Source organism: Balaenoptera ricei, chromosome 19 (assembly GCF_028023285.1).
Source record: "Balaenoptera ricei isolate mBalRic1 chromosome 19, mBalRic1.hap2, whole genome shotgun sequence".
Taxonomy (NCBI): Eukaryota; Metazoa; Chordata; class Mammalia; order Artiodactyla; family Balaenopteridae; genus Balaenoptera; species Balaenoptera ricei.
Genome location: NC_082657.1, coordinates 9,763,468 through 9,788,980, shown reverse-complemented (window position 1 = coordinate 9,788,980; position 25,513 = coordinate 9,763,468). Strand labels below are relative to the sequence as shown.

Here is a 25,513-nt window from a genome sequence, read left to right as displayed (position 1 = left end):
CCCCGGCTCGGCCCGCCCGGCATCAGGCGGCCGACGCCGGGCCTGGCACCGGGGTCATCCCCCAGGATGCCCAGAAAGGGGGGGGGGTGTCGGGACACCCCCTGCCAGGCCCCCCAACACAATCTTCGGGCCGGGATTGGCTGACCCGAGATCCCCCTCGGTACTGTCTGGTCCCGCCCACAACAGGCGCGTATTCTCTCTAGACACCCTCGCCTGTTCAGGACCAATGAGAGCCTGTCTCGCAGGCCCCCTCCGCCAATAGGGATGCAGAAGGTTTGGAAGGGGCAGGGCCTTCTCTGCTTTTCAGCCCGAAGCATAGCCCCCGGCTCTTAGAGGAAGATAGGGTGGAAGAAGACACCACACACCCCGCAAACCTCCCTAATCTTTTACTGGATTTTCGAGAAGCCACCTTGCAAGACTAGAGCCTGACCCCAGAGTCTCAAATCCGCCCAGATATCCACTAGCTCCGCCCTGGAACTCTTATTCTAGCTCATTTCTTAGAACTCTTGTTTATTCTATCTACGCCCGCCCCCAGGGCTCTTAGCTCCACCCCCAGAATCCTGAGGGGGGAGTTAAAGTTCTATTCCCGCCCCCAGAGCTTTTGGCACCGCCCCCTAAGCATCTCAGGGCGATGGTTCTTGGCCCAGAGCCCTTGACTCAGCCTCCTGATAGGATTGGCTCCGCCCCTTAAGTTTATACCCCTACCCCCAAGTCTGTTAGTCCCTCCCTAACCTTTCCTTCCACTTTCCTATTGGCCGCCCCAGGCCCTTAGCTCCTCCCCTACAGCGTTCATCTCCCACAACCTTATTATCCAGTCCGGGTTTTGACAAAGGCCCAGCTGTGATGCCTGGATGGCTGGCGGTGTCAGTCGGAGCCGCCTCCGAAGTTGGGGGGAGAGGGGAGGGTAGAAAAGCTGACAATGGACTTAAACAATACTGGACCACCTTCTCCAAGTCTCCATTGAGGGTCAGCACCTAGAAATGACCCAGAACATGCCTTATAGCGGTGGGAAGTGAGCCCAAAGCAGAAGAGATTTGCCTCTGGACACAAGCAGGCCTTGGAAGCCCAGGGCTTTGGAACCAAATTGGTCTGGGTTTGAATCCTGACTGCACCAGTTTCTGATTGTGACCTTGAGCCTCAGTTTCCACATCTGGAAAGTGGAGGGTCATATCGTGCCTACTTCTTTCATTCATTTGAAAATTTTGGGACTTCCCTGGTGGCGCAGTGTTTGAGAATCCGCCTGCCAATGCAGGGTCACGTGTTCGATCCCTGGTCCGGGAAGATCCCACAGGCCATGGAGCAAATAAGCCAGCGTGCCACAACTACTGAGCCTGTGCTCTAGAGACTGCGAGCCACAACTACTGAGCCTGCATGCCACAACTACTGAAGCCCACGCACCTAGAGCCTCGCAACAAAAGAATCCACCGCCACGAGAAGCCCTCGCACCGCAACGAAGAGTAGCCCCCACTCTCCGCAGCTAGAGAAAGCCCGCACGCAGCAACGAAGACCCAACGCAGACAAAAATAAATATAAATAAATAAATAAATAAAAATGTTTACTGAGTGCCTATTAGGTGCCAAGCTCTGTTCTAAGTGCTGGAGTTTCAGTGATAAGCAAGTCAGCCCCAGAGTTTGCCCTCGTGGACTGTGCAGTTTGTGGAGGAAGTAAACTACAATACAGAAAACAAGCAAATAGTAATAGCTAACATTTATTGAGCACTTACTGTGTGCCAAGCACTCAGTTATCTTCATCGCAAGTCCTATTTCCATCACCATTTTACAGATAAAGAACCAGACACAGAGCTCGTAAGATAATTTCAGCTCTTGGCATTACAGAGATAAGACAGAGTGATATGGTCAGGGATGGAAGGGTGAGGCTAATTTAGAGAGAGTGGGGCCAGCGAAAGCCTTTCTGAGGAAATGACATTTAAGCTGAGATGTAAATGACAAGAAGGAAGCAGTCACACAAGGGGGGGCAGGAAGTAGCTTTCCACGCAGAGGGAAGAGTAAGTGCAAAGGTCCAGAGGTAAGTATGAGTTTGGCATATTTCTGGGGCAACAAGAAGACTGGTGAGGATGGAGCTGTGGAGGAAGAGGAGAGCAGGCGGTAGATGAGGTGAAGGAGGTAATGGGCCTGCAGATCTTGCAGGACCTCGAAGATTGTGGGCAGATGTTGGCAGTTTGTCACTGTATCCTCCATAAGCCCTAGTGAGGCCACCTATGTAAATCACACACGAGAACAGTGCCTGGCACACAGTAGGCACACATAAATGACAGCAACCCCTATTCATTTCTCAGTGAAACCTACTATATAAGACCAATAACGGGCTCCAAGTGATGACCAAAATAGACGTGGGCCATTATCCTTCTACGATCACAGCTAACTGTGTTACTGACAGAAACAGTGCAGGAACTCAGATTTCCTGCTTCCCAAACTCCCATTTCTCCCACCCTCCACCTCCCTGAGCTCCGATTCTAGGAGAGGGGAAATCAGACTCCTACATACAGAACGGTGTGCAGCAGGCTGCAATGTGCTAAGGGCTGTTACCGGAGTGTCCCCAGAGGCCTGTGGGAGCCCAAGGGAGTTCAGATCCTGAAGGCACTGTGTGTTGGGGGTGGGAAGTGCAACCAGGTTGTGAATGAAGGAACCACAGGGGGAGGAGTTTAGGCTGGTGGGTTGTTGGGGCAGGTGACACACAAAGATGAGTCAGTCCTTGCCCTGTGTGCGCACAGTGACCTTGGCCCAATAGCTTGGCTTTTCCTTCTCTGCCAAACGGGAGTCATCCCACCACCCACTTCCCAGGGGAGAAGAGCAGGTTCAGTGAGCTCATGCCTGTCAAGTGCTGCTCGGCACAGTGGCTTTTCAGTACGGCTAATGGAGCTAGTTTTATTACAAGTGCTTTCTCAGGGAGATGTTAAAGGCCCGGGTGACAGGAGGGGGGAGGGGGCAGCTTTGCCAGGGGGGTGGGAGCAGGGCTCACCGTCATGCTTTGTCTTTTCTCTCTGCCTCTAGGTTTCCTTCTCTCTCTTCTAGGTTTCCAGCTGCTTTTCTCTCTCAACTCTGTCTCTGTCTCTCTTTATGTCTCCGTCTGGAAATTGGGTCCTTGATGCATCACTTATGAGCTATGTCACCTTGAGCAAGTTACTGTCCCTCTCTGAGCCTCAGTTTCTTCTTCTGGAAAATGGAAATGAAAATGCCTCTGCCACAGGTCTGTTATGAGGATCAAGTGAGATACATATATGTAAAATGCCCAATATATGGTACAATCATTATTATTAATTAGCCTGATTTTGGACTCTGTTTTATTTCTCAGCCTCTTTTTTTTTTTTTTTTTTTGACCATGCCATGTGGCATGCAGGATCTTAGTTCCCCGAACAGGGATCGAACCCATAGCCCCTGCAGTGGAAGTATGGAATCTTAACCACTGGACTGCCAGGGAAGTCCCTTCCCTCTGTCTTCCTGACTCTTTCTTTCTTTGTGTTTCTCTTTCTACCTCTCCTTCTGTTAGTCTGTCTCCCTAAGTCTATACCTGGGCTGGGAGCTCCATGAGGGCAGGGCAAGGGCTATCTTGGCCATCCAGGCCCCCAGCGTCACCAAGCCCGGGGCCTGATACATAACAAGTACCCAATAAAGTAAATTGAATCCAGCTCTGTGCCGAACCCGTGTTGGGTGATGTTGGGGACCCAGTAGTGACTGAGACAGCCCCAGCCCTGCCCTCGCAGAGCTCATGGTCCAGGAGAGGAAATCATTATTTGTTGAGTGACTGAGCTAATTCTGAGGTGGGCTTGGAAGACTTGACCAAAATTGTGTGGAGGTATTTGAGGCAGAAAAAACCGCTGGAACCGAGGTTGGGGGGCTGGAAAGGGTTTGAAGAGTTGGGAAGTGATGGAGAGAAGGCTGGCGAGCTCAGCAAAGGCCTGGAAGGCTGTGAGAGGAGCCTGCGCTTTCTCTTGAAGGCACTTGGGGAGCCATGGCAGGTTCTGAGCAGGAAAGGGACAGGGACAGGTTTGTGCCTTAGCAGGACCGCTCTCACTGCCTGACTGCTCTGGGGAGGTTGGGGGATGGATGGAAAGGAGAGGGACACGACTGGGGCAGCAGAACAGGGAGAGGAGGGTCCTGGATCAGAGGAGGGGCTGGGAGGAGAGGGAGGAGGAGCCAGATTCTAAAAACCAGGAAAGGGGACTTCCCTGGCGGTCCAGTGGTTAGGACTCCACGCTTTCACTGCCGAGGGCACGGGTTCGATCCCTGGTCGTAGACCTAAGATCCCACAAGTCGCGTGGTGCAGCCAAAAAATAAAATTAAAAAATAAAATTAAATAATATAACATAAAACAAAATAAAGTAAGTACAAACCAGGAGGAAAATGCCAGCCTGCTCTCCGTGATGCTAGAAAATGGGCTTGAGGGATGGCCCACCACCACCAGGGGGCAGCCAGGGCTCCAGGTTTGAGTGTCTCAGAGGCTCCTCCCAGGGCAGGGAGCATTGCACCTGGATCTGGAGGTGGTGGCAGGTGGGAGCTGTCTTTGGGGCCCCAGCGGAGAGCCCCGCTGCTCTCCTGCCCTCCCATCCTGGCCTCTTGGTTCCCTGGAGCCCTCAGCCCACCAGCGAGAGATTATGTCAACACAGCCCCGCTGCTTCTGCCCAGGACAATATTTGCCCTCAGGATCTGGGAAGGTTGCTATGGAGACCGGGGACGTGCTGCAGGAGGGTGGGGGGCAGTGAGGGGGGAGAGGCAGGGTCAGGGGAAGCACCCCCGCTCCTGGAAGAGGGTGAGGGGAGCCAGGCCTCATCTCTGTCTCATCTCTGTCTGATTGTGTCTTTGAGAGTTTATCCCCATCCTCATTTATCTGTGTTCCAAGTCTCTCTGGACCATTTCTTCATCTCTGTCTCTGATTATCTCTCTGATACCTGTCTCTGGGTCTCTGTCTCTCAGGTCTCCTCTCTCTGAGTCTCTTTCTCTGTCTCCTTTTACTCTCTCTCTCTCTCTCTGGGTTCCCATCCCTAGGTTTCTCCACGTCTCTGTGTCTCTCTTGGTATTATGTCTCGGTCTCTCTTCGGGTCTTGTCTCTGTCTCTCTGGGTCTCATGTCCTTCTTTGTCTCTGTCTCTCTCTTGAGTCCCATGGTTTTTTGTGTTGGTCTCTCTAGGCCCCCATCTCTGCATCTCTGTCTCTGGGTTCCTGTCTTTCTCTGGATCCTGTGTGTGTGTGTCTCTCTCTGGGTTTCTGTCCTTCAGGCCTTGTCTCTCCGCAGTCCCCAGGGGGCCATCTTGGCCTCCCATTTCTGGCCTCAGTCCCTATGGGGCCCCCCTCTCCCCATCTCTCTCTGCCTCATTTCTCCTGCACCATCTGCCGGCACTGCAGGCCCCTGCCTGCTCCCCGCAGGCTCTTCTTGGCCGGGCAGCCCCACGGGGGGAGGCACAGGTCCCCCAGCTTCCTCCCCACCACTGCATCCTGAGTTGGGGGGAGCACTGCCTGGTCAGGCCTGGGGTGGAGGGAACAACAGCCTGGAGACCCGGGACCAGAGGACATGGAGAGAGAGAAACAGACAGACACCCTGAGACGAGATGGGAAAAGAGGGATGAGAAAGGAGAAAGCTTCAAGACAGGCAAGAAGAGACTGACCTGGAGAATGGAGTGAGCAAGAGAAATGAGGAGGGGGCAAAAGGAAACCTGGAGGGAAGAGAAAAGACAGTCTAGCCAACAAGAGCGGAAGACAGACGAACTGAATGCGGGCTTGGAGGAAAGGAGAAAGGAGAGATTCAGACCGAGGAGAGAGAAGATGGCGTGGAGAGAGATGGATGACAGAGAGAGAAGGACAGGGGGAGAGGGCAGGGCTGCTTCTCTGACTGCAGTTTCCAGAAGCGCTGAGCGTGGGGATGGGGGAGGGCCCCTCTAGCCACCCCTGTGGCCACCCTGTGGCCCTGGTTCCTCCTCCCCAGACCCTGGGAGACTGTAAAAGCCCCCAGGAGGGCTGAGATGGGCAGGGGTCCAGTCGGGGACCCAGGCATCACCCCTCCTGTCCTTCACGCCCATCCCCCACCCAGTGCTCTGTTCTGCCCTGTGTTTTCCCAGAGGGACTTGATGAGGGAGGGGTGAGGGGCTCTGAGCTCCAGTAGGCTACTCATCTCCCGGCTCCTGCCTTGGTTATCTCTCCTCAGGGCCCCCGTCTTTCAGGCTCTCTCTCCCTCCACCCCTCCCCATCTCCATCTTCCAGTTTGTACCTATTCTCTCTCTGTCTTTCTCCCTCTCTTGGTCCCTGTTTTCTCTCCCCTGTTTTGTTTTGTTCTCTCTCACTCTCTCTCTCGGTATTTCTCTCTACTTTTCTGTCCTTTTCTATTTCTTTCTCACTATCTGTCTCTCTTGGTCTCTGTCGTCTCTGCCTCTTCCTGTCTCTGCCTTTCTCTGCCTGTCTCTGGTTTATCTTGGTCCTTGGTTTCTTTTCCTGTCTCTCTCACCACCTCAGTTCCTCTCCCCTGCTTCCCCCTCCCGCCCCCAGCCTCTCTCCTCCCACTTTCCAGCCTCCCCCCACCTTCCCATCCCTAGCAAGTGACCCCCAGGCGCTCTTGAGGCCAAGAAGAGACTCCCTCCCAACCCCAGCCTCTTCCCGAGGTGCCGGGCAATCTCAGACCCCTCCCCTCTCCACTTCAAGAACCGAGCCTTTCCCAGGACCCAGAGGGCGCCAGGAATGTGGGGCAGGGAGCAGGGAGGCCAGCTGGAGGTCAGGAAGCCAGGACCCACCCCATGTCAACCCCCCTCCCCCAGACTGGTCTCCTTTTAGCCTCTGGTGCTGGATCTCACGCCACCCTTACTCCCTGCCCCTCCCGGGGCCTCTGGGCCTCAGTTTCTCCTCTGCAAAATGGGCAGACTCACCTCTGTCCCATTTATCTCACAGCTCCCCAGGGAGTGTATGCTCATGAATGTTACTAGTATGATTAACGTGCAGGAATTGGTGATTTGTATTAAAGGGGGAAAAGAGTGCTGAGAGCCGGGACGCAGTTTCTAAGCCAAATATTCTCCGCATTTCAGAGCAAAGGAAGAGACTGAAAGTGGAGATTGCAAGGAGGCATGTGATTCAGTGGTGACTGTGACCAGGAGATCGCGTGAGGCTATGGGTTCGTGTGTGATCATGGGATGATGATGTGTGATCCTGTGGAAAACTGTGTGACAGTGTGTGACTGTATGTGACTTGTGAGTGCAGGTGAGGCTGTGATGGAGAGTTGCATGTTTGTATGACCTTAGCACCGGGTGTGACTGAGGATGACAGTGTGACAGTGTGACACCGGGAGCTCATGAGAGTGTGCCTTAGTGACACTTGGGGAATGTGTGTTGTTGGAATATGACTGTGGACTCTGTAGGTGATTATGTGAAGTGCGTGACTCGATGTGTGAGCGTGTTAATGGGTAGAGTTGTGTAACATTGTGTGTTACCTTCAGATCGCGTCATTAAAGGATTGTATGACTGTGTGAGAAACCCTAGAACTGTGTGCCTTTGTTTCGTCGACCATCATTCTTTGAGCCTCTGCTCTATCCCCCAACCTGTGCTGAGTGATGCTGGGGACCCAGTGGTGACTGAGATGCCCTGGCCCTGTCCTCATGGGGCACACAGGCCAGTGGGGGAGACAGACAGTGTTTGTGATGTGACCTAGTGATGGTGTGAATGTGTGTGTGATGGACACTGTATCATTGGGACTGTGGGAAGCTGTGATTGTGTTTCCGTGTGAGCGGAGGAGTCCATGCCCCAGGTATGTGGCTGTGTCACTGCGAATGACTATCAGCCTGTGGGGGAGAGACTTTGGGTCTCTGGTGTGACGCTGGATTGTAGGACTGTGAATGAACATGGAGAACATGTTCTGTGAGGAACAGTGTGTGAGATTCTGTGTCATGCCTCCCTGCGGCTGGGTGTATGGGATTGTGCGTGACACTGTGTGTGACTGCGACTCCGTGTGCAGTGGCTGGGTGGGACGGATGGGACAATGTGAGAGGCTGTGCACCCTGGGAGGGGGGTGGTCCTCAGGATGATGACAGTGACTGCTCTCCCACGTGACCCTGAGTGGCTGTGACACTCACACGCAACTGGCCCCCTGTGCTGGGTCTCTGCCCCGAGCTCCCCCTTCCTGTTCCTTGGCCCGCCCTGGCCCCGCCCCCTCCCACCACCCCAGGCTGTCACCTCTTCCAGAGCCCAGGCGAGGCAGTGGAAGCAGCAGCGTCAGAAGCAAGTGATCGAGAGGAGGGCTGGGAACAGGTGAGGGCTCCCCCCATCCCAGTCCGTTCCCCCTGCCCCACGTCCCCCTCAAGTCTCTGGGCCCCTCTTTCTCCATTTCTTAACCTGTGCCTTTGTCCCTCCGCCTCTCTGTGCCCACAGTCTATATCCTCCTTCTGTCTGTCTCTCAGCATCTCTGTCTCCACATCTCACAAACTCTGTTTAGCCTCTAGATAGCTCTGTATCTCTGCCTCTTTCTCCCATTCTCTGTATCTCTCTCCGTGTCTCTATCTCCTCTTTGTCTCCTAGCCTACCTTTTTGTCTCTGTCTTCCTCTGCCTTTTGGTCTCTGGTCTCTTGCTGTGTGTCTCATCCTGTCTGTCTCTGTGTCTCTCAGTCTCTATATTTGTCTCATGCCTCTGTGACTCTGTGTCTTTCTGGGGCTCCAACCGAGATCCTCCTTGCTTTCCCCTTTCCCTACATGGTGCCGGGTGTGGGGTGATGGGGGTTAGACCGATTTCCAGACATCTGGACCCCTGCAGACCTAAGAGGGTCTGATGCCTCTCTGGCCCCTAAGGAGAGGATTGTCCCACTGACTCTGGGTTTTATCCACAGTAGGGAAAGTTTGATACGGTCGAGTTCCTATCCGCGTTTGAAAACCCTTTGGGAGAGTGGGAACTTCAAGAGTCATTTCAAGCTCCGTGCCCTCCTCTCCAAGGCGGTCCCCAGGTTCCCCGGAGTCTCTAGGTCTATACTCTGGGTGACACTGGCACTTTTGCCCAGCACGGCTCTAAGGCAACCGCACTCCCAGCAAACAGCCCCCTTCTACCGCCGCTGCCCCAGAAACAGCCGGGAGCGGGCCCGGGAATCAGGTGTTGGATCTCGGTCTCCCCCCACTCCTCACCACTCCCCCCCCCCCCGCCCAGAATCACCACTCTTGGGGGAGGGGGGCGCTGCCTCCGGGTACCTGAATCCCTCTGCGGGGTGGCGCTGGGGCTGGGGGAGGAGGGCGGCGGCTCCTGATTCTGCCCTCGGACCCCCAGAGCCGGCTGCCCTTGCGTGACCGGACCCTTCGCCCCCCATGCCCTGCCTCCCACACGATGCCGAACTGTCCGCCCTGGTGGCCGCTACTGCTGCTCTCGCTGTGGGAGCCGCTGCTCCGGAGGGCGGAGGTGAGAACCCGAGGAGCCAAGGAGTTCAAGGCTTGGAGGGATGTCTGGGGCCGGCTTTTAAGTCTTATCCCACGGGGAAGATTGTTTTAATACCTCCCCGCCTCCTTCCCGTAAATTTCCTGAAGGTTTTCAGTTCCCCACAGCAACTCCCCTGGTGGTCTCTAGGCACCCCTCAAGACTTAGAAGAGGTTTCTAAGCCACCCAAGACTCCTGAGCAAAGCAGGACAGCCCCTCCAAGTCCCTCTAGGGTGTTTCTGGCCCTCAGGAACCACGCTGCCTGGGAGCAGGGGTCAGCGCGGGGCGGGGTTGGGGGGTCCTCCCTTCTCTCTTTTCGTAGGCAGGCTCTGAGGGGCAGACGGCGGGAGAGCTGTACCAGCGTTGGGAACGGTACCGCAGGGAGTGCCAGGAGACACTGGAGGCCGCGGCGCCCCCAGCAGGTGTGACAGGGGTGGAGATCTGGGGGCAAGAGAAGGGCTGGGGCTGAGAGGGGTGGGCTTGAGGCCGGCCTAGGACTGACCCGCGGGGCCTGAGGGAGAATTCTGTGTTAAATGTGGGCTGCGTGGGAGAGGCCTGAGATGAACCTTGAAAGGGGAGGGGTCTTGGGCGGGGCCTACACTAGGTGGGTGGGACTTAAAGTGGACCTCGAAGAGGGAGTTTGGGGTGGAGCCTAGCAAGGGCCTTGCAGAGTGGGAAGCATTTGCGGCGGGAACTTGCTTGGTGGGAGGAGCCCAGAGTAGGGCTCGCAAGGTGGGCGGGGCCTTGGGGTCTGGTGGGAGGAGCTGTGACGGAGCAGGGGCCCGACCACTCCAGGTGGGCGGGGCTGGGGCAGGGCTTGTGTGTGGAAGGCGGAGAAGCATTGGGCGAGAGGTACAGAAGGTCCACCCGACATCTGGCCCCCACGCCCACCCCAGGCCTCGCCTGTAACGGGTCCTTTGATATGTACGTCTGCTGGGACCACACTGCACCCAATGCCACTGCCCGTGCGTCCTGCCCCTGGTACCTGCCCTGGAACCGCCACGGTGAGCTGCCTCGTGGACCCCGGGCCCTCCCCTGACACAAACAGCTCTCTTCTAACCCTGGCCCCAGACACCACTCCCCCACAGCTCTCCTGCTCCCCTTTGTCTGGCTGGGTGTCTCCTTCTGTCTGTCCACCCCTGGCTGGGTCACCACATAATGCCCCTTCTCTGTCTCTGTATCTCTCTGAGGACCACCAGGTTCTTATTTTCTCTCCTTTTCATGAGTTTGTTTCTGCACATCTTGGTCTTCCTTGCCTAACTAGCTGTGTGACCTAGGGTAGTTTATTTAATTTCTTTACGCCTCACTTTCCTCGCTTGTAAAATGATGTTTATGATAGTACCAAGTTCACAGGCTTGTTATGAATATTAAATTAATTGATACGTGTAAAATGCTACATAATGGTTTATCATCATCATCATCACTGGATCTCTCTCTGCCTTCGTCTCACAATTTGTCTTTCTGCCTCCATCTCTGTGCCTCTGATCCCCTCCCTCGTTTCCCCACAGTGGCTGCAGGCTTTGTCCTCCGCCATTGTGGCAGTGATGGTCAATGGGGACCTTGGAGAGACCATTCTCAGTGCGAGAACCCAGAGAAGAATGGGGTTTTTCAGGTAAGAAGAGGTGAGGGATTCAGGGTAGGATGTCCAAACAGAGGCAGAAAGCAGCCTCAGACAGAGCCTCAAACCCCTTGTACCGTTCAGGACTCTGGGTCCCAAGTGACAGAAATTCAGCTCCTTGTTTGAAGGAGAAACAAAAAGAAATATATTGGCTTCTGTGATTGAAAAGTATAAGCCTACAGCTTCAGGCACAGCTGGATCTGGGTGCTAAAATGATGTGGTTGGGAATCTCACCATATTGTTCCTCTGTTTTTCTGTATGATGGTGTCCTCTTTTTTGTGGGGTGGAAAAGGTGGCTCCCACTGGTACCAGGCTCACATTCCACCTACCAAGCAACAATGTAGGAAGACTGAGCTTTTTCTCAATAGCTCTAACTTTATGTCCCAGGACTGACTGTCATTGGCCTGATTTGGGTCATATAACTGCCCTCGATTAATCGTTGTGTGTGTGTGTGTGTGTGTGTGTGTGTGTGTAGTGTAGTGTTAGATAGAATGCTTTGATTGGCTGGTCACATGCCCAGCCTTGGAGTTGAGGGGCGGAGTGCCCCACTCAGACAATGGTAGGTGGATCCCCAAAAGAACACTGGGGTGTGAGGTAGGAACAAAGAGCAGATATCTCTCCAGCACTTTTATGGCCCTAGGGGAAGAACTGAGCTCTATTTCTGTGTCCTCTTGCCCCACCCCCAGGACCAAAGGCTGAGCTTGGAGCGGCTGCAGGTTGTGTACACCGTGGGCTACTCCCTGTCCCTTGCCACACTGCTGCTCGCCTTGCTCATCTTGAGTTTCTTCAGGTGGGACCCCCAGCCCTGAGCGGAGGCAGCAGAGACTGGGCTTCAGTGTTCCCAGTAAGATGGGGTAGTCAGTCTCCACCGGCAACAAGCATTCAATGGTGGTTCTGTGGGAAGGGCTGGGGGGTAGTTTAAGGGACTCTGTGTGGCCAAGGACAGGTCCCCACACTGCCTTCCAAATCCCCCAGGCGGCTGCGCTGCACTCGCAACTACATCCACATCAACCTGTTCACGTCTTTCATGCTGCGGGCAGCAGCCATCCTCACCCGAGACCGTCTGCTTCCTCCGCCTGGCCCCCACCCTGGGGATCAGGCTCCTATCCTGTGGGACCAGGTGAGCACCATCTCCCTCTTTCTCAAATTGGGATTCTGTCTCCTCTGGTGAGGCCAGAGGGTTCCCATTCCATTTACTACCTCCTACCCTATCGACAGTTAATCTCTCTTGACCCTTCCAACACAATTGGAGAGGGATCCTCCCAACTCGGCCTCCCCCATCCTTGAACTCTCCCACCCCATCACCTCCTCTATTGGAATTTTCCATTCCCGTTCTCTCAGTATCTCACCCATCCTTGGACTTTCGCACCGATGAGAGAATCCCCTGCTAGAGGTGAGACGGTGGCAGGATGGGAGAAACTAACTAGTGGGGGGATTTGGTGGATACCAATTTGTTCCTGGGGGACAAGGTGGGAGAGACTAAAGTCTAGGGACAGCGGGGAGAAAACCTATTAAGTTGGGCCATACCAATCGTTAAAAAGCCAAGGGGTGGGAGAGTCCCTGTGCTGGTGGGACATGAGAGAAACCTTTTGAGAGGTGGAGTAGTTGAGTGGAATTCTTAGAAGGAGATGGGGTGGGAGAGGCCGTATTTGGGGGGATCTGGGGGGAACTCTGATAGCAAGATGTAAGATACCAATTGTTAAAGAGGTTAGAGTGGGAGAGTTCATATAGGGAAAGAGAATAGGGCGAGAGAAACCAACTCTATATCATCCTTTGGTGATATAGAATGAGAGGAGAATATTTGATGTCAAGAGACGACAAGAGATGAGGGTGGAGGGGGCCCTGACTGCCCCCTCCTCTTGTCTGGCCACCCCCTAGGCCCTAGCTGCCTGTCGCACGGCCCAGATCTTGACCCAGTACTGCGTGGGTGCCAACTACACGTGGCTGCTGGTGGAGGGCATCTACCTGCACAGCCTCCTGGTGCTTGTGGGAGGCTCCGAGGAGGGCCACTTCCGCTGCTACATGCTCCTCGGCTGGGGTGAGCCCCGACCCTGTCCCCTGCCCAGCCCAGCGCGCCTCCCCTCCCCCCAGCTACCCTTCTGGTCTACCTCAGGGGGTCTCCTCTCCTCTCTAGGCTTCTGCCTCCCCTTCCCGGCGGGGGAATTCCTCGGGTCTTGGGCCTGGCGGGGCCCGTGCGCGCTCTGACAGCTGCGGCGGGGTGGGGGGCGGGGGTTGGGTCTGCACAGGGGCCCCCGCGCTTTTCGTCATTCCTTGGGTGATCGTCAGGTACCTGTACGAGAACACGCAGTGAGTCGCGGGTCTGGGGCGGGGCTTGGGAGGTGGGCGGAGCTTTGAGGGACGTGGGAGGGGTGCGATGGAAACGTGGGGAGGTTCTAATTGCACCTAGGGACCTGGGTGGGGTCTAAAGGAACAGGTCGCTTAGACAGTTGGGTTCCAGGACTACGGGATGAGGGCTGGGCCTAAATAGTAGCGGGCGGGACTTTAAGGAAATGTGGGTGTGGCGTTAAGGAAGGTGGGCGGGGCCTGGGGAGTTTAAGTGCTTAATTCGGCGAGCCTAAGGTTTTCTGTCCCTTAGCTCTACTCCCCCTCCTCCAGGTGCTGGGAGCGGAACGATATCAAGGGCATTTGGTGGATCATAAGGACCCCTATCCTGCTAACCATCTTGGTACGGCCGGCCCCACCTCTTCCAGGCTGGTCTCAGGGATTTCCTATCCTGGGAAGCCGGGGCGGTGCGGGGTAGGGCTGAGAGGGGAGAACTGGCTCAGTCTCTCTCTCTCTCCCTCAGCAGATTAATTTTCTCATCTTTATCCGCATCCTTGGCATCCTCGCGTCAAAGCTGAGGACGCAACAGATGCGCTGCCCGGACTACCGACTGAGGTGAAGGAGGGCGGTGGGGACGGAGGGGAAGGTGGCTGGGTGCAAGATGGGGGACGCGGGGCCGCGGGACCACTGCCACCCTCTACCCCCAGGCTGGCTCGCTCCACGCTGACGCTGGTGCCCCTGCTGGGCGTCCACGAGGTGGTGTTTGCTCCCGTGACTGAGGAACAGGCCCGGGGTGCCCTGCGCTTGGTCAAGCTCAGCTTTGAGATCTTCCTCAGTTCTTTCCAGGTGCCTAAGCAGGGTGCAGGAGCTACACCCTTTGACTTGGGGTCCTCCTACTCAGAGGGGCACGAGGGTTACAATCATTCTCTGGCGCAGCCACAGAATGGGGTGTGAAGATGGGATTTTGTTCATTCATTCTACACAAAATACTGAGCTAGCGCCATCCCCGGGCTGGGGAAGCAGCAGAGAGGAGACAGGAGACCAGGCAGCCCCAGCAGTACTGCCTCCTGGTTAAGATAGAGGGCTTTGAGGCCAGCCAGGGCTGGGGCCAAATTTGGGTTGTCACTCCCAGCTCTGTGGCCTTCACCTCAGGGCCAGGGCAAGGGTGAGGCATCTGAAGTACCTAAAGCGCAAATTTTAAGGAAGTGCTCCCTGAAGTTGAAGGCCCACCTTGCCCGTGCTTGCCCTACCCTAGCCTCCACCCTGCTTTTTACTTTGTTGGGCCTCAGTTTTCTCATCTCTAAAGTGGGGACAATACTTGTCTCACTTCATAAGGCTGTTCATTCATTACATTCAGCAAAACTTTATTGAACACTTACTATGTACCAAGCACTCTTCCAGGCTTACTATGGGGATACAGCCAAGAACCAAATGGTGCCTGCCCTCTAGTGGGAGAGACAGACGCTAAAGATGCTATATAAGTAAAATATACAGAATGTCAGATGGTGAGACGTGCCTAAAGGAGGGGGGAAAGAAAGCAAGAAAACAGAGATGAGGAGCCAACAAAGAAGGATGGGGTTATAGACAGGGGGTCAGGGAAGGCCTCGCTGAAAAGACACTGGAGCAGAGACCCAAAGATGAGGGAACAAGCCAGGAAGATATTTGGAGAAAATGTTCCAGAAAGAGAAATGCAAAGTGCAGGATCCCTGAGGTGGGAGAGAGTACCCGTCATGATGGAAGAAGGTCAGCATGCCTCAGCAGGGGGAGCCAGCGAGAGCAAGGGGAGGATAGGACAGAGGTGAGATACCTGGGCAGATCCTTGAGCCAAGCGAGGACTTTGGCTTTTCCTCTGAGTGAGGTGGGAGCCAGGAGAGCAGAGGGACGTGATCAGAGTCAGATATTAAAAGATATTAAAAGATCGTGGAAAGTGATAAGAAATACCTTAATAATTACACATAAAATAATTGTCTTGCATTAATATATCAATTACTTTCTTAATTATAAATATACTTTATATTTATTTAAATTTCTATGTAAAATATGTATAAGTTTATATAAATATAAAACTAATTCTTTATTAAAGTTTATAAATAGGGAATTCCGTGGCGGTCCAGTGGTTAGGACTCCGTGCCTTCACTGACGAGGGCCTGGGTTCAATCCCTGGTTGGGGAACTAAGATCCCGCAAGCCGCACAGTGTGGCCAAATAAATAAATAAATAAATAAAATCATGTAGTAAGTTATGATAAAATTCAGAAAAAGGTTTAACTATGTGCCATGCACTAGAGCTTCCTGCATATTAATAATACCTCAAATCTCACGACCACCACTGTATTACTCCATTTTCCAGATGAAGAAACTGAGTCACAGAGGGGTTAAGCAGCTTACCCAAGTGGAGAAGAAAGTGGGGAAGCGGTGATCACATCCAAGCAGGCTACCTCCGGGGTCATCTGTCCTTAACCTCCAGCCCTGATTGCTCAGCAAACTGGCGAGGGCAAGGGGGGATTTGGGAGCCAGGGAGAAGGTGACTGCAATAGTGTAGGACCAGGGTGGCGGCAGGCGAGGTGGTTTGGGGCCTGGAAGGGGTCAGAGCTCATTAAGAGGTGTTTATAACCCTGCCCCTGCCCCCAATTTAACCCCGCACCTCCTCCGGCAGGGCTTTCTGGTCAGCGTCCTCTACTGCTTCATCAACAAGGAGGTAGGGAGAGCCCCGGCCCGCCGCCCGCGCCCTCTGCCGCCCGCGCCCTCTGCCGGCCGCGCAGGGAATGGCGCGCCCCGCGCCGCCTCTGAGCGCTGTTCCGTTGCAGGTGCAGTCGGAGATCCGGCGGGGCTGGCACCGCTGCCGCCTGCGCCACAGACTCGGCGAAGAGCCGTGCCAACCCCCCGAGCGCGCCTTCCGGACCCTGCCCTCGGGTTCCGGCCCCGGCCAGGTCGCCGCCGGCCGCGCTCTGTGCTCGAGGACACTCCCAGGTCCTGGGGGTGAGGCCAGCCATGTCTTAGAAAGTTACTGCTAGGCAGCGGGATTCTTGGGTCCATTCAGTTAGCACGTATTTATTGAGCGCTTGCTGTGTACCAGGCCTGGTGTGGAGAGCGCTGGGGAAATGGGGCGGTGCGGGGGCGGGGGGCGGAGGGGAAGGAAACAAAAGACAAGGTCCCTGTTCTCCTAGAGATCACAACTGAGTGGGGGAAACAGACCGTGAGGATAAACCAAGTTACATATACGTTGTGGAACGGCTTATAAAGAAAAGTTAGAAGGGGGTGGGGCATCTCTGAGGAAGTGACATTTAAGCCATGCCTGAAAGAGGTGAAGGAGACACCTTTGGAAAGAATTGGCGGCGAGATTCTAGGCAGAAGGAAGAGCATCTGCGAAGGCCCTGGGGCGGGAAGGAGCTTGGCGGTGTCTGAGGAACAGAGAGGAGGCCTGCGTGTCTGGAGTGGGACGAGTCAGAGCCAACAGATGGAGAGAGAAGTGGGCGGGGGCAGAAGAGTGGGAATTTTATTTCAGGTGCACTGAAGATTCTTTGGAGCGGCTCCTAATGGAGTGGTCTAAGTTTTTTAAACAGATCTCTCTGTCTGCCCTCTGGGGCAACAGATTATCAGGGGCAAGGGTGGCAGCTGGGAGCCCAGGGAGGAGGCTGATGCAGGTGGGAGGTGATGTTGGCTGGACCAAGGTGGTGGCCACATAGGGTGTGAAAGTTAGATTCCAGAGCTATTTTAAAAGTAGAACTGAGAGGATTTGCCGAGGAAGGAGAGAAGCCAGGGAAGACTTCTCGTTTTGGGCTGGAGAGAGGAAAGAGGGAGATGGGGTTCAGGGTGGGGAGAACCAAGAGTGCTCTTTGGACATGTTAAGCTGGGAATAAGGGTCTGGAGCTCACAGGAGACGTCAGAGTTAGAGATAGAAATGTGAGTGGCACTGGGGTCGAGAGAGGAGGATTCTGTGTGTAGATATCAACATGGGCAATTCAGGGCAGGTGTCAGAGCTGAAACCTACATCCAGGGAGGCCAAGACCACTGCTAGCTGGAGAGTGTGGACACACATGCATACCCTTCTTGGTGGCTCCTGGGAACTAGAATTAGAAGGAAAGCCAGTAGTCTCACTGTGGCTGGACCACCTGTACACATGCAAGACCCTCACTCCTAAATCCCTCCCGCACATAGACACACACTTAGATTCAGTTAGTACCTGAGTGTTGTCGATTCTTTTCCTTGGGGTCCCCAGCTCCCTGGACAGATATGGCCCATAGTCGCTGAACTCAGAGTTCTTTCAAGCATGTCGTCCTGCTGGGCCCCTCTTGTGGGTTCTGGGAAGGTGGGGGCTCTAGGGCTGGGCCCTTGTAAATAAAGCATGAGAAAGTTGTTTTTTGTGGGGATGGGGGGGGGGGCGGGAAAATCTTCTTGGCCAGGCCATAAGGGAAATGACAGAGGCGGGCTGTGTGGCCGGATGCCGGTGGTGGACTTGCACCCTCTGGAGAGCAGTACTGCTCAACTTCAGCCACGTGTTGCCAAGAGATCATGGACACCATGCTGCCACCGTCCTCCACGCCTAAGAGAACGTTCCCAGCTGGGAACGTTCATGTGATCTCCTGTTATTTAAACTATTTATAATGTGTACGATTAAAAATTGTGTGTGTGCCAAACATTTTCTGAGAGCTGCTTCTCTAGAAAGGTAGTGTAGGAATAATAAAGCTGCAGGAACCAGCCTAGTTCAAACCTTAGTTTTTGGCTACTGATTAGCTGTGTGACTTGGGGAAAATTCCTAACCTCTCTGTGCCTCAGATTCACTTCTTGAAAATGGGAATAATGATGGTACCAACATCCTAGGGTTGCCTGAGATTCCAATGAGTTACTCTTAGGATACTGCCTGGTGCATGGAGCACACTTGGCCAGTTTGCCTTGTGCTTTTCCTGCAACCTCTGTTTTCACTCTCACTCACCGTAACGGAAGAGGGGATTAGAGACCATTTGGGCAGTGGGTTGGGTAAAGAGATGAGGAAATTCAGATTGATGCCAGGCAGGGGTGTCCTAGGCTAGAATCTTTGCTGCCAGCCTGCAAGGCAGGGAAAGGAACTCCTATTTCCCGGGGAGAACAGGAGGGATGTGGGGCAGGGATTCGAACTGTGACCCCAGGGCTTGTGCTGTCCCAGCTCCTGCACAAGAACCAAATCCTGGGGGTAAGTTTCCTGCGGCAGCATCGTTCCCCACACTGTTATGGCTCCATCCTGCTCCCCGACAGTCATGAGGGCCTGGCTCCCTGGGTTTGAACTTGGCTCCATTGTTTCCTGAGCAATCCTGGGCAAGTCGCTTACCTCCTCTGGGCCTCGGCTGTCTCATCTGTAAATTAGATGGGTGCCTCTAGCATCTACCCCCCAGATGGTTGTTCAAATTAGATGTGAACCACTCAGTAAACATGAGCCTTTATAACCTCACAGCCATTGCCCTGCATGTGTCAGGCCTTCTCCTGCTGCAGGGTCCGCAGCTCTGTCACTAATGGGATCATGGCTGCGCCTTCCACAGCTCAGTGTGTCAGACAACTCATTCGACCCTGACCTCAGACTTGCGAACTGCACCAGCCTGGCACTTGGCCCTATCTGGAGAACACAGATAGAGATGCAGAGGCAGAACACAGAGCTGGGGGGCGGGGGGCGGGGGGAGCAGCATGACGTGTGTGCGTCAGAGCAAGACAGGGATTTTCCTTAATCCATCCACAATAAGTAAGGTCCCCCTTTCCCACCTCTATCTCCCTACATTTGTCAGAGAATTTCTCTCAAGGGTAATTAAGCTGTGATTTGAGGGCAGCAGAGTTCAGGGGTTAAGCCACAGGCTCAGGAGCAGGGTGGGTTTGAATCACCGCATCACCACTTCCTGGCTGGATACCCCTGGGGAGGCGCCATCACCTCTTTGTGCCGCAGTCCCCGCCTCCGGAATTGGAAGTAATAAATCGCAGTGCCTGCTCAGAGTTGTTAGAAAGTCTGAACAGCGCGGAGCGTAGGGCCTGGTAACCTCACAGGTCGGGCGTCAGCTACAAGTGCTGTTGGTATCGAGTACTAACTGCTTTAACTGCAGCTCCTCCTCCTGTCAGTGAGGGCAGGTTGGGGGCTCTTCTGGGCACTGCTGTGTCCCCAGCATTGCAACACAGGGCTGGGCACAGAGGAGGCACTTGGGGGATTGTCTGACTGAACAAATGGAAAAAAAAATAAAGACTGAAAGAAATTTTGAGTGAGACTGACTTACTGAGAGGTGGGGAAAAGGAAGAGAAAGAGAAAGTGACAAGATGCTAGAACAAATTAAAACACAAAAGGCAGCAAAAGCTCCCTCTGCCCAACCAATTCACTTCACAGAAGGGGAGAGTCAGGCCTGGAAGGGGCAGAGACCAGGCCTCTTCACCTGCTCAGGGAGGTCCCAATCCCCGTGCTTGGCCCCACGCCCGGCTGCCCCCCTCCTGGGTCTGCCCCACTCTCTAGGCCCTGTGAACAGACAGAGGCCACTAGAAAAAACACACAACTTTATTGTTCCCAGCACAAAGGGCAGGTCTTCGCAAAATGAGGGGGCAAGTTCTGACGGCGGGGAGGAGGGCCCTACTTGCCAGCAATGAGCGGGTTCCGCAGGACCACAATGACCGAGTCCCCGCGCAGGAACATTTTTGAGATGTAGCGGTCCTTGTTGACTGGCTTGGACTTCTTCTTGCCCTTGCCGCTCTTGGGGACTTCGGTCCACATCTCCTTCACGTTCTCCAGCACCATGTTGCAGTGCCTGGTGGGCAGAGGGAGGCATCAGGAATGAGAGGGAGCCTCCTGACCCCCCCACTCTGTGCAGTACTGCCTCTTCCTCCATCAGCGTGGCGTGGGGGAAGGCGCAGGCCCGGGACCAGGATGGCCGGGGCTCCAAGGCCACCTCTGCAAGTCCTCAGCTTGAAGCTTGGGCAAAGGACTTCACCTCTCTGTGCCTCAGTTTCCTCCTCTCTATAATGGAGACATTCATGGTGCCTACCTCCTAGGGCTGTTGTGAAGATTAAACGAATCAATACAGTATTCTTGTTAAGTACTTAGAACAGGGCCTGGCACAGGATAAAGGCAAATGAAATGGTGCTGCTTGTGCTTTTTAACTCCGAGTACTTCTGGTGGCATAAGCAAGGTACAGCTTCTCTCTGGAGAACCCGAGGGCCCTGGGGCCTGAGGCCGGTACGTGACGCCGCCACTCCAGTCCTGCTTTTTGCCCCTGTCCTCAGGGTGCTGGGGGGGGCACGTGTGACGACAGTACGGATTAGCTCAGTCTACAAACGCTTGCAATGAATACAGCAATGAATAAAAGGTGTAATATCCCTGCCCTCAGGGGTCTGCAGTCTAGTGAGGGGAGAAGAACACTAAACAAGTAAACAAAGACACCTGTAATATACTGTCAGGTGGTAGCAAGTGCTATGAAGAAAAATTAAAGCAAGGTAAAGGGATAGGAGGATACAGGGAAATATTACCAAGCATAAGAAAGACGAGGGGGCTTCCCTGGTGGCGCAGTGGTTAAGAATCCGCCTGCCAATGCAGGGGACACGGGTTCGAGCCATGGTCCGGGAAGATCCCACATGCCGCGGAGCAACTAAGCCTGGGCTCCACAACTACTGAGCCAGCGAGTCACAACTACTGAAGCCCGAGTGCCTAGAGCCCATGCTCCGCAACAAGAGAAGGCACTGCAGTGAGAAGCCCATACAGCGCAACGTAAAGTAGCAACGAAGACCCAACGCAGCCAAAAATAATAAATAAATAAAATAAATAAATTTATAAAAAAAACAGAAAGACAAGGAAGCACGTGAGGAAGCTCTGTGCCTTGCTATGCAGTAGCCTCCAGGAGACACTGCTGAGTGAAAAAGGCAAGGGAGGGAACAGCATGCATGGAAAGCAGCCTTCCGTAGGAAAAACGTACATTCCAGCACCTGGTTGTGCAATACTAAATCCTTGAAATGCACCTGAAGACTGGTGGCAGTGGGGTGACCTAGGTAGACTGGAGACAAACCAGATGGAAACTTCTCATTGGACTGTTATTACTGTTTTGGAAATCATGTGAATATATTACCAATTCAGAGAAAATAAGTTAAAAAAAGGAAGTAGCATACCAATATGGGAACATTTCCAAGGTATATTGTTAAGTGAAAAAACTAAGGTCTAAAACGGCGTGACATGCCATTAGTAGTGACTTAAAAATAAATAAAAAGTACCCTCCTGTATCTACATGTATGATGTTCTGTGCAAGTAATCCTCCTGTAGGAGACCTGAGAAATTAGCCATGATGGGGTCCCTGGGGAGGGCAACTGGGGCACGGAGAGGAAAGACTTGCTCTTCATTGGGTGCCTTTTGTATTTTTCAAATTTTGCATCCATCGCCCACTCAAGAAAGTAACATAATTAAGCAAATAAAGTGGTTAAGAATGCCTCAGCTAACTTGCAGTGATGTCCTCAGACCACTGATTTGTGTGAAAAAACAAGATGCAACAGAGCACACGGAAGATTCTATCTTAAAAACAATTTTACGATATTATGACAAATCAATTATGCCTCAATAAAGCTGTTAACTACCACCACAAAGGAGTCTCTGGGTGAATCAAACATGGCAGGACACATACTAGGGTGGTAGGCTGGGTGGGGAGAGGGATGAGAGGATGATATGGGGGCAGAGTAGGAAGCTAGGGGAAAAGGAAAGAGTCAACTGAAAAAAATTATTTATATATATATATATATATATATATCCACCACCTATTGAGCACTTACCATATAGGCACTCACCAGGCCCCTTTAAGCACTTTCTAAGCATTAACCCATCAATCCTCCCTGCATCTCACCCCCAGGAGGTAAACACTGGTTTACTAGTTCTCTCCAGCTTCTAGAGCAGGAAACTGAGCACAGTGGGATGAAGTGACTCACCCAAGGTCACGGAGTCTGGAAGTGGCAGAGCCTGTGTTCGAATCCAGACCTATCTGCCTCCTGTACCTGGCACTTCCTGTTGTTCTCATTCTCATTTTACTCAAGGGGAAACTAAGGCTGAGTGAAAGACTTGTTCATGGTCACATAAAAGCTAGTGGCAAAAGCATTCCAGAAGTAAGTTTCATCACACCACTGTGAGGAAAGCACTTCCCAAATGCTAACTAAAGGCTGCAGGTCATATGTTTACTGAGCATTTATTACGTGTTAGGTACTGAGCCAAGTGCTCTTCATACATAATATCATTTAAGCCTCACAACTGTTCTGAGGGGTATTATTATGATGCATATTTCACAGATAAGGACACTGAGGCCCAGAGAGGAAAAATCATTTGCTGCTCCCTATGGCTGAAACACTCAGACCCTAGCTTGCACCTTCATTTTATTCATATCTGTCCACTGTTGCCTCTTCCTTTGAGGCCTCCCATATTATCTACCTAAGACAGCACCCCCTTCCCGGTACTTCAAACTCTTACCTGGCTTTACTTTTCTGCATAGGATTTATCATCACTTGTCTTTATGACATTATTTATGTGTTTGCTGTCGGCTTCCCTGCCTACAGCATAAGCTCCCTGAGTATAGGAACCATGTTTATTTCCATCATTGCTGTATCTCTGGAGCCTAAAACAGTACCTGACCCAGGTGGACGCTCTCATTATGCAATAACTGCAAACAAACTGATTAAGAGCTCTGTGTGCCAGATGCTCGACTTCTAATGACTTACTACGCTCCATGTATATTAAGTGATTGAATCTTTGCAACCACCATGATTACTGCCACTGTACGGACGAGATAAAGTCACTTGCCAAAGGTCACATGGCTGTTAAGAGGCAGAGCTGGGACATGAATCCAGGAAGACTGGCTCCCAAGTACATGACCATAACCACTGTGCTTCACAGCTGGAGGGACAATGATGGACCACCACATCTTGAGGTCCTGAGATGCTTCTGCCCTGGGCTTCGGACTGGAGCTGGGACTGCTTCTCCAGGCCTGGAAAGAACACCTCCCCAGACCCAGGCGTTTACCTGTCGAAGGCCTTCACACGGCCCAGGAGCTTCTTGTTGTTGCGGCAGTTGATGAGCACTTGGGTGTTGTTCTTGACCGACTGGGTGAGCACGGAGAGTGGCCCTGTGTTAAACTCCTCCTCCTCCCGCTTCTGCAGCTCCTCCGGGGTCATCTCACTCTTGGGCTTGTTGAGGAGGCTCCTAAGTGGGCAAGTATGGAACCCATAGGTGAGAGGGCCCAGAGCCCGAGCCTGGGTGGTCATGGCCTCTGGCTCGGTGTCTCCCTCACACACCCACCCTCCTGCTCGGTCTTCTCTCAGCATCACCACTTGGATGCCTAATAGACACTTCCACCCTTCACGTCCTAGGCCGAACTCCAGATCCCGCAATACCCCCAACTTATACTATACTATCCACAGCCTTCCTCATCTCCATCAATGGCAACTCCATCCTTCAAGTTCTTTGAGCAAAAACTCTTAATGTCAACTTGACTCTTCTTTCCTTCTCTCACATCCTACATTCAATCTGTCAGCAAATCCTGTCATCTGCCGCTAAAATATATCGGAATCTGTCCATTTCTTACCATGGCTTAAACCTCCATCATCTCTCTCCTACTGGTCTCCCTGCCTCCACCCACGCTCCCCAACAGTTTGCTCTCCACAGAGCAGTCTCGGGGATGGTGCCAAGACTCAAGCCATATATCATCTCACTCTTCAAAACCCTCTCATGGGCTTCCCTGGTGGCGCAGTGGTTAAGAATCGCCTGCCAATGCAGGGGACACGGGTTCGAGCCCTGGTCTGGGAAGATCCCACATGCTGCGGAACTAAGCCCGTGCGCCACAGCTACTGAGCCCGCGCGCCTGGAGCCCGTGCTCCGCAACAAGAGAAGCCACCGCAGTGAGAAGCCCGCGCACCACAACGAAGAGTAGCCCTCGCTCGCCATAACTAGAGAAAAGCCTCCGCGCAGCAACGAAGACCCAACGCAGCCAAAAATAAATAAATTTATATAAAAAAACAGATATTAGGCGAACTTTCTTCTTGGTCTGCATTTGCTTTTCCCTCTGCCTGGATACCTCCCCAGATATCTCTGTGGTTTGCTCTCTCACTTTCTTCAGGTTTTTGCTCAAGTGTTGCCTCCTTTATGTGCCCTGTCTCTCAAAAGTGGCGTTCCACATTGTTTCACCCTGCTCTACTGTTTCTTTATTTATAGTCCCGGTCACCTAACACACCACATACTTTACCTGTTTATTACCAGTACGTTTACTGCCTGCCTTTACCTGTTTGTTACCAGTACGTTTACTGCCTGCCTCTTCCCATCCCATAAGATGCAGAAGGGGATTTTCTTCCTTGGGGGAGTGGGGTAATTCACTGATAGAGCCTATGTGTCTAAAGCAGCCTGATATAGGAGCACTCAATAAATAATTGTTGAATGAATACGTAAGGAAAACCATTCCCGTAACTCGTTATCCGTAAAAATCGAGAATGAAATTGGAAAGCCAACCGTCTCCAGCTCAAATTATCCGTATAAGTCCCTTATCTAAGATCGTTTTTCCTACAAGTCCGTACTCCCCTCTTCCAGGTTCTTTACTCGGAAAAGCGCTTCCCCTTAATATTCATTTCAGTAAGATTCATTATTTGGGAAAGCCCAGCCCGTTATCAGATAAAGCTGTCCCTCCTCCCGAAGTCAGAATCCGTCAAAGGCCCCACGTCCGTTCTCAAACGCATCAGTAGAAAATTACGCCACTTTACCCCTAAAATGTTTGCCTCCGCCCCCCGCTCTGCCCATCCCCTTCCACCGGTAAGTGGCCAAATTTACACCCTCAACCCCACTCCCGCCACCTAAGCCTAGCCCGGCCTCACATGTTGGCGATGGTGGTGGCCGCACTCTCAAGTCACCACCGTTTCCTCCGCGTTGCTTCTGCCTTCCTCAGAGAGAGCGACACAGAGGCGGGACTTCCGCTTCCTGAGGCCCATTTCCGTGGGCGCCTGCGCAAACCCAACCAGCGGATGGGGGCGTGGCCGGTTGCCATAGCGATTTCTGCCAGCCCTTCGCGGCTGTGGGATAAAAGCTTCACGTGGTGATTCCAGGCCATTCAGGACAGTACGGGGCGGATGTTCACGACAATGGCGAGGAAAAGAAAGCGGGACTGATTCAAACCATTTTTTGTTTGTTTGTTTGTTTGTTTGTTTGTTTAAGTTTCCTTTTTTTTCCCACAACTCACACACACACACTGTATTTTATTTTTACAAGAGATAAATAAACTGACAC

The 25,513-nt window shown here is 53.1% G+C and overlaps 2 protein-coding genes and 1 long non-coding RNA gene across 3 annotated transcripts; 1 reads left to right on the top strand and 2 right to left on the bottom strand.

Moving 5' to 3' along the window:
- The first annotated feature begins 7,832 nt into the window (after nt 1-7,832).
- On the top strand, nt 7,833-16,295 carry GIPR (gastric inhibitory polypeptide receptor). Its single transcript, XM_059905464.1, has 15 exons — nt 7,833-7,971; nt 8,156-8,238; nt 9,239-9,367; nt 9,705-9,804; nt 10,279-10,386; nt 10,891-10,994; nt 11,687-11,790; nt 11,976-12,120; nt 12,879-13,038; nt 13,247-13,307; nt 13,617-13,686; nt 13,810-13,898; nt 13,991-14,129; nt 15,938-15,979; nt 16,089-16,295. The coding sequence occupies exons 1-15, from the start codon at nt 7,833-7,835 to the stop codon at nt 16,293-16,295; spliced, it is 1,680 nt and encodes a 559-aa protein (XP_059761447.1).
- A 9-nt stretch (nt 16,296-16,304) lies between these two features.
- On the bottom strand, nt 16,305-17,600 carry LOC132353354 (uncharacterized). Its single transcript, XR_009499015.1, has 2 exons — nt 17,465-17,600; nt 16,305-17,348 (listed from the first exon to the last, which is right to left on the bottom strand). It is a non-coding gene; the product is annotated as an uncharacterized LOC132353354 (long non-coding RNA).
- A 2,165-nt stretch (nt 17,601-19,765) lies between these two features.
- Nucleotides 19,766-25,197, bottom strand: SNRPD2 (small nuclear ribonucleoprotein D2 polypeptide). The gene is made up of 3 exons (XM_059905881.1): nt 25,105-25,197; nt 23,267-23,446; nt 19,766-20,030 (listed from the first exon to the last, which is right to left on the bottom strand). Coding segments are annotated over exons 1-3 (357 nt in total). The 5' UTR covers nt 25,107-25,197; the 3' UTR covers nt 19,766-19,855.
- Nucleotides 25,198-25,513: the final 316 nt, after the last annotated feature.

What these genes read in the sequence shown, in the direction of transcription:
- SNRPD2 (XM_059905881.1), bottom strand. An exon ending in CGTGTGAAGGCCTTCGACAG is followed by an intron (nt 20,031 to 23,266) that starts GTAAACGCCTGG and finishes TCTGCCCACCAG; the next exon opens with GCACTGCAACATGGTGCTGG.
- GIPR (XM_059905464.1), top strand. Translation starts at nt 7,833, where the DNA reads ATGGAGAACATGTTCTGTGAGGAACAGTGTGTGAGATTCTGTGTCATG. An exon ending in GGTGGGACGGATGGGACAAT is followed by an intron (nt 7,972 to 8,155) that starts GTGAGAGGCTGT and finishes CCACCACCCCAG; the next exon opens with GCTGTCACCTCTTCCAGAGC. An exon ending in GGCCGCGGCGCCCCCAGCAG is followed by an intron (nt 9,805 to 10,278) that starts GTGTGACAGGGG and finishes CGCCCACCCCAG; the next exon opens with GCCTCGCCTGTAACGGGTCC.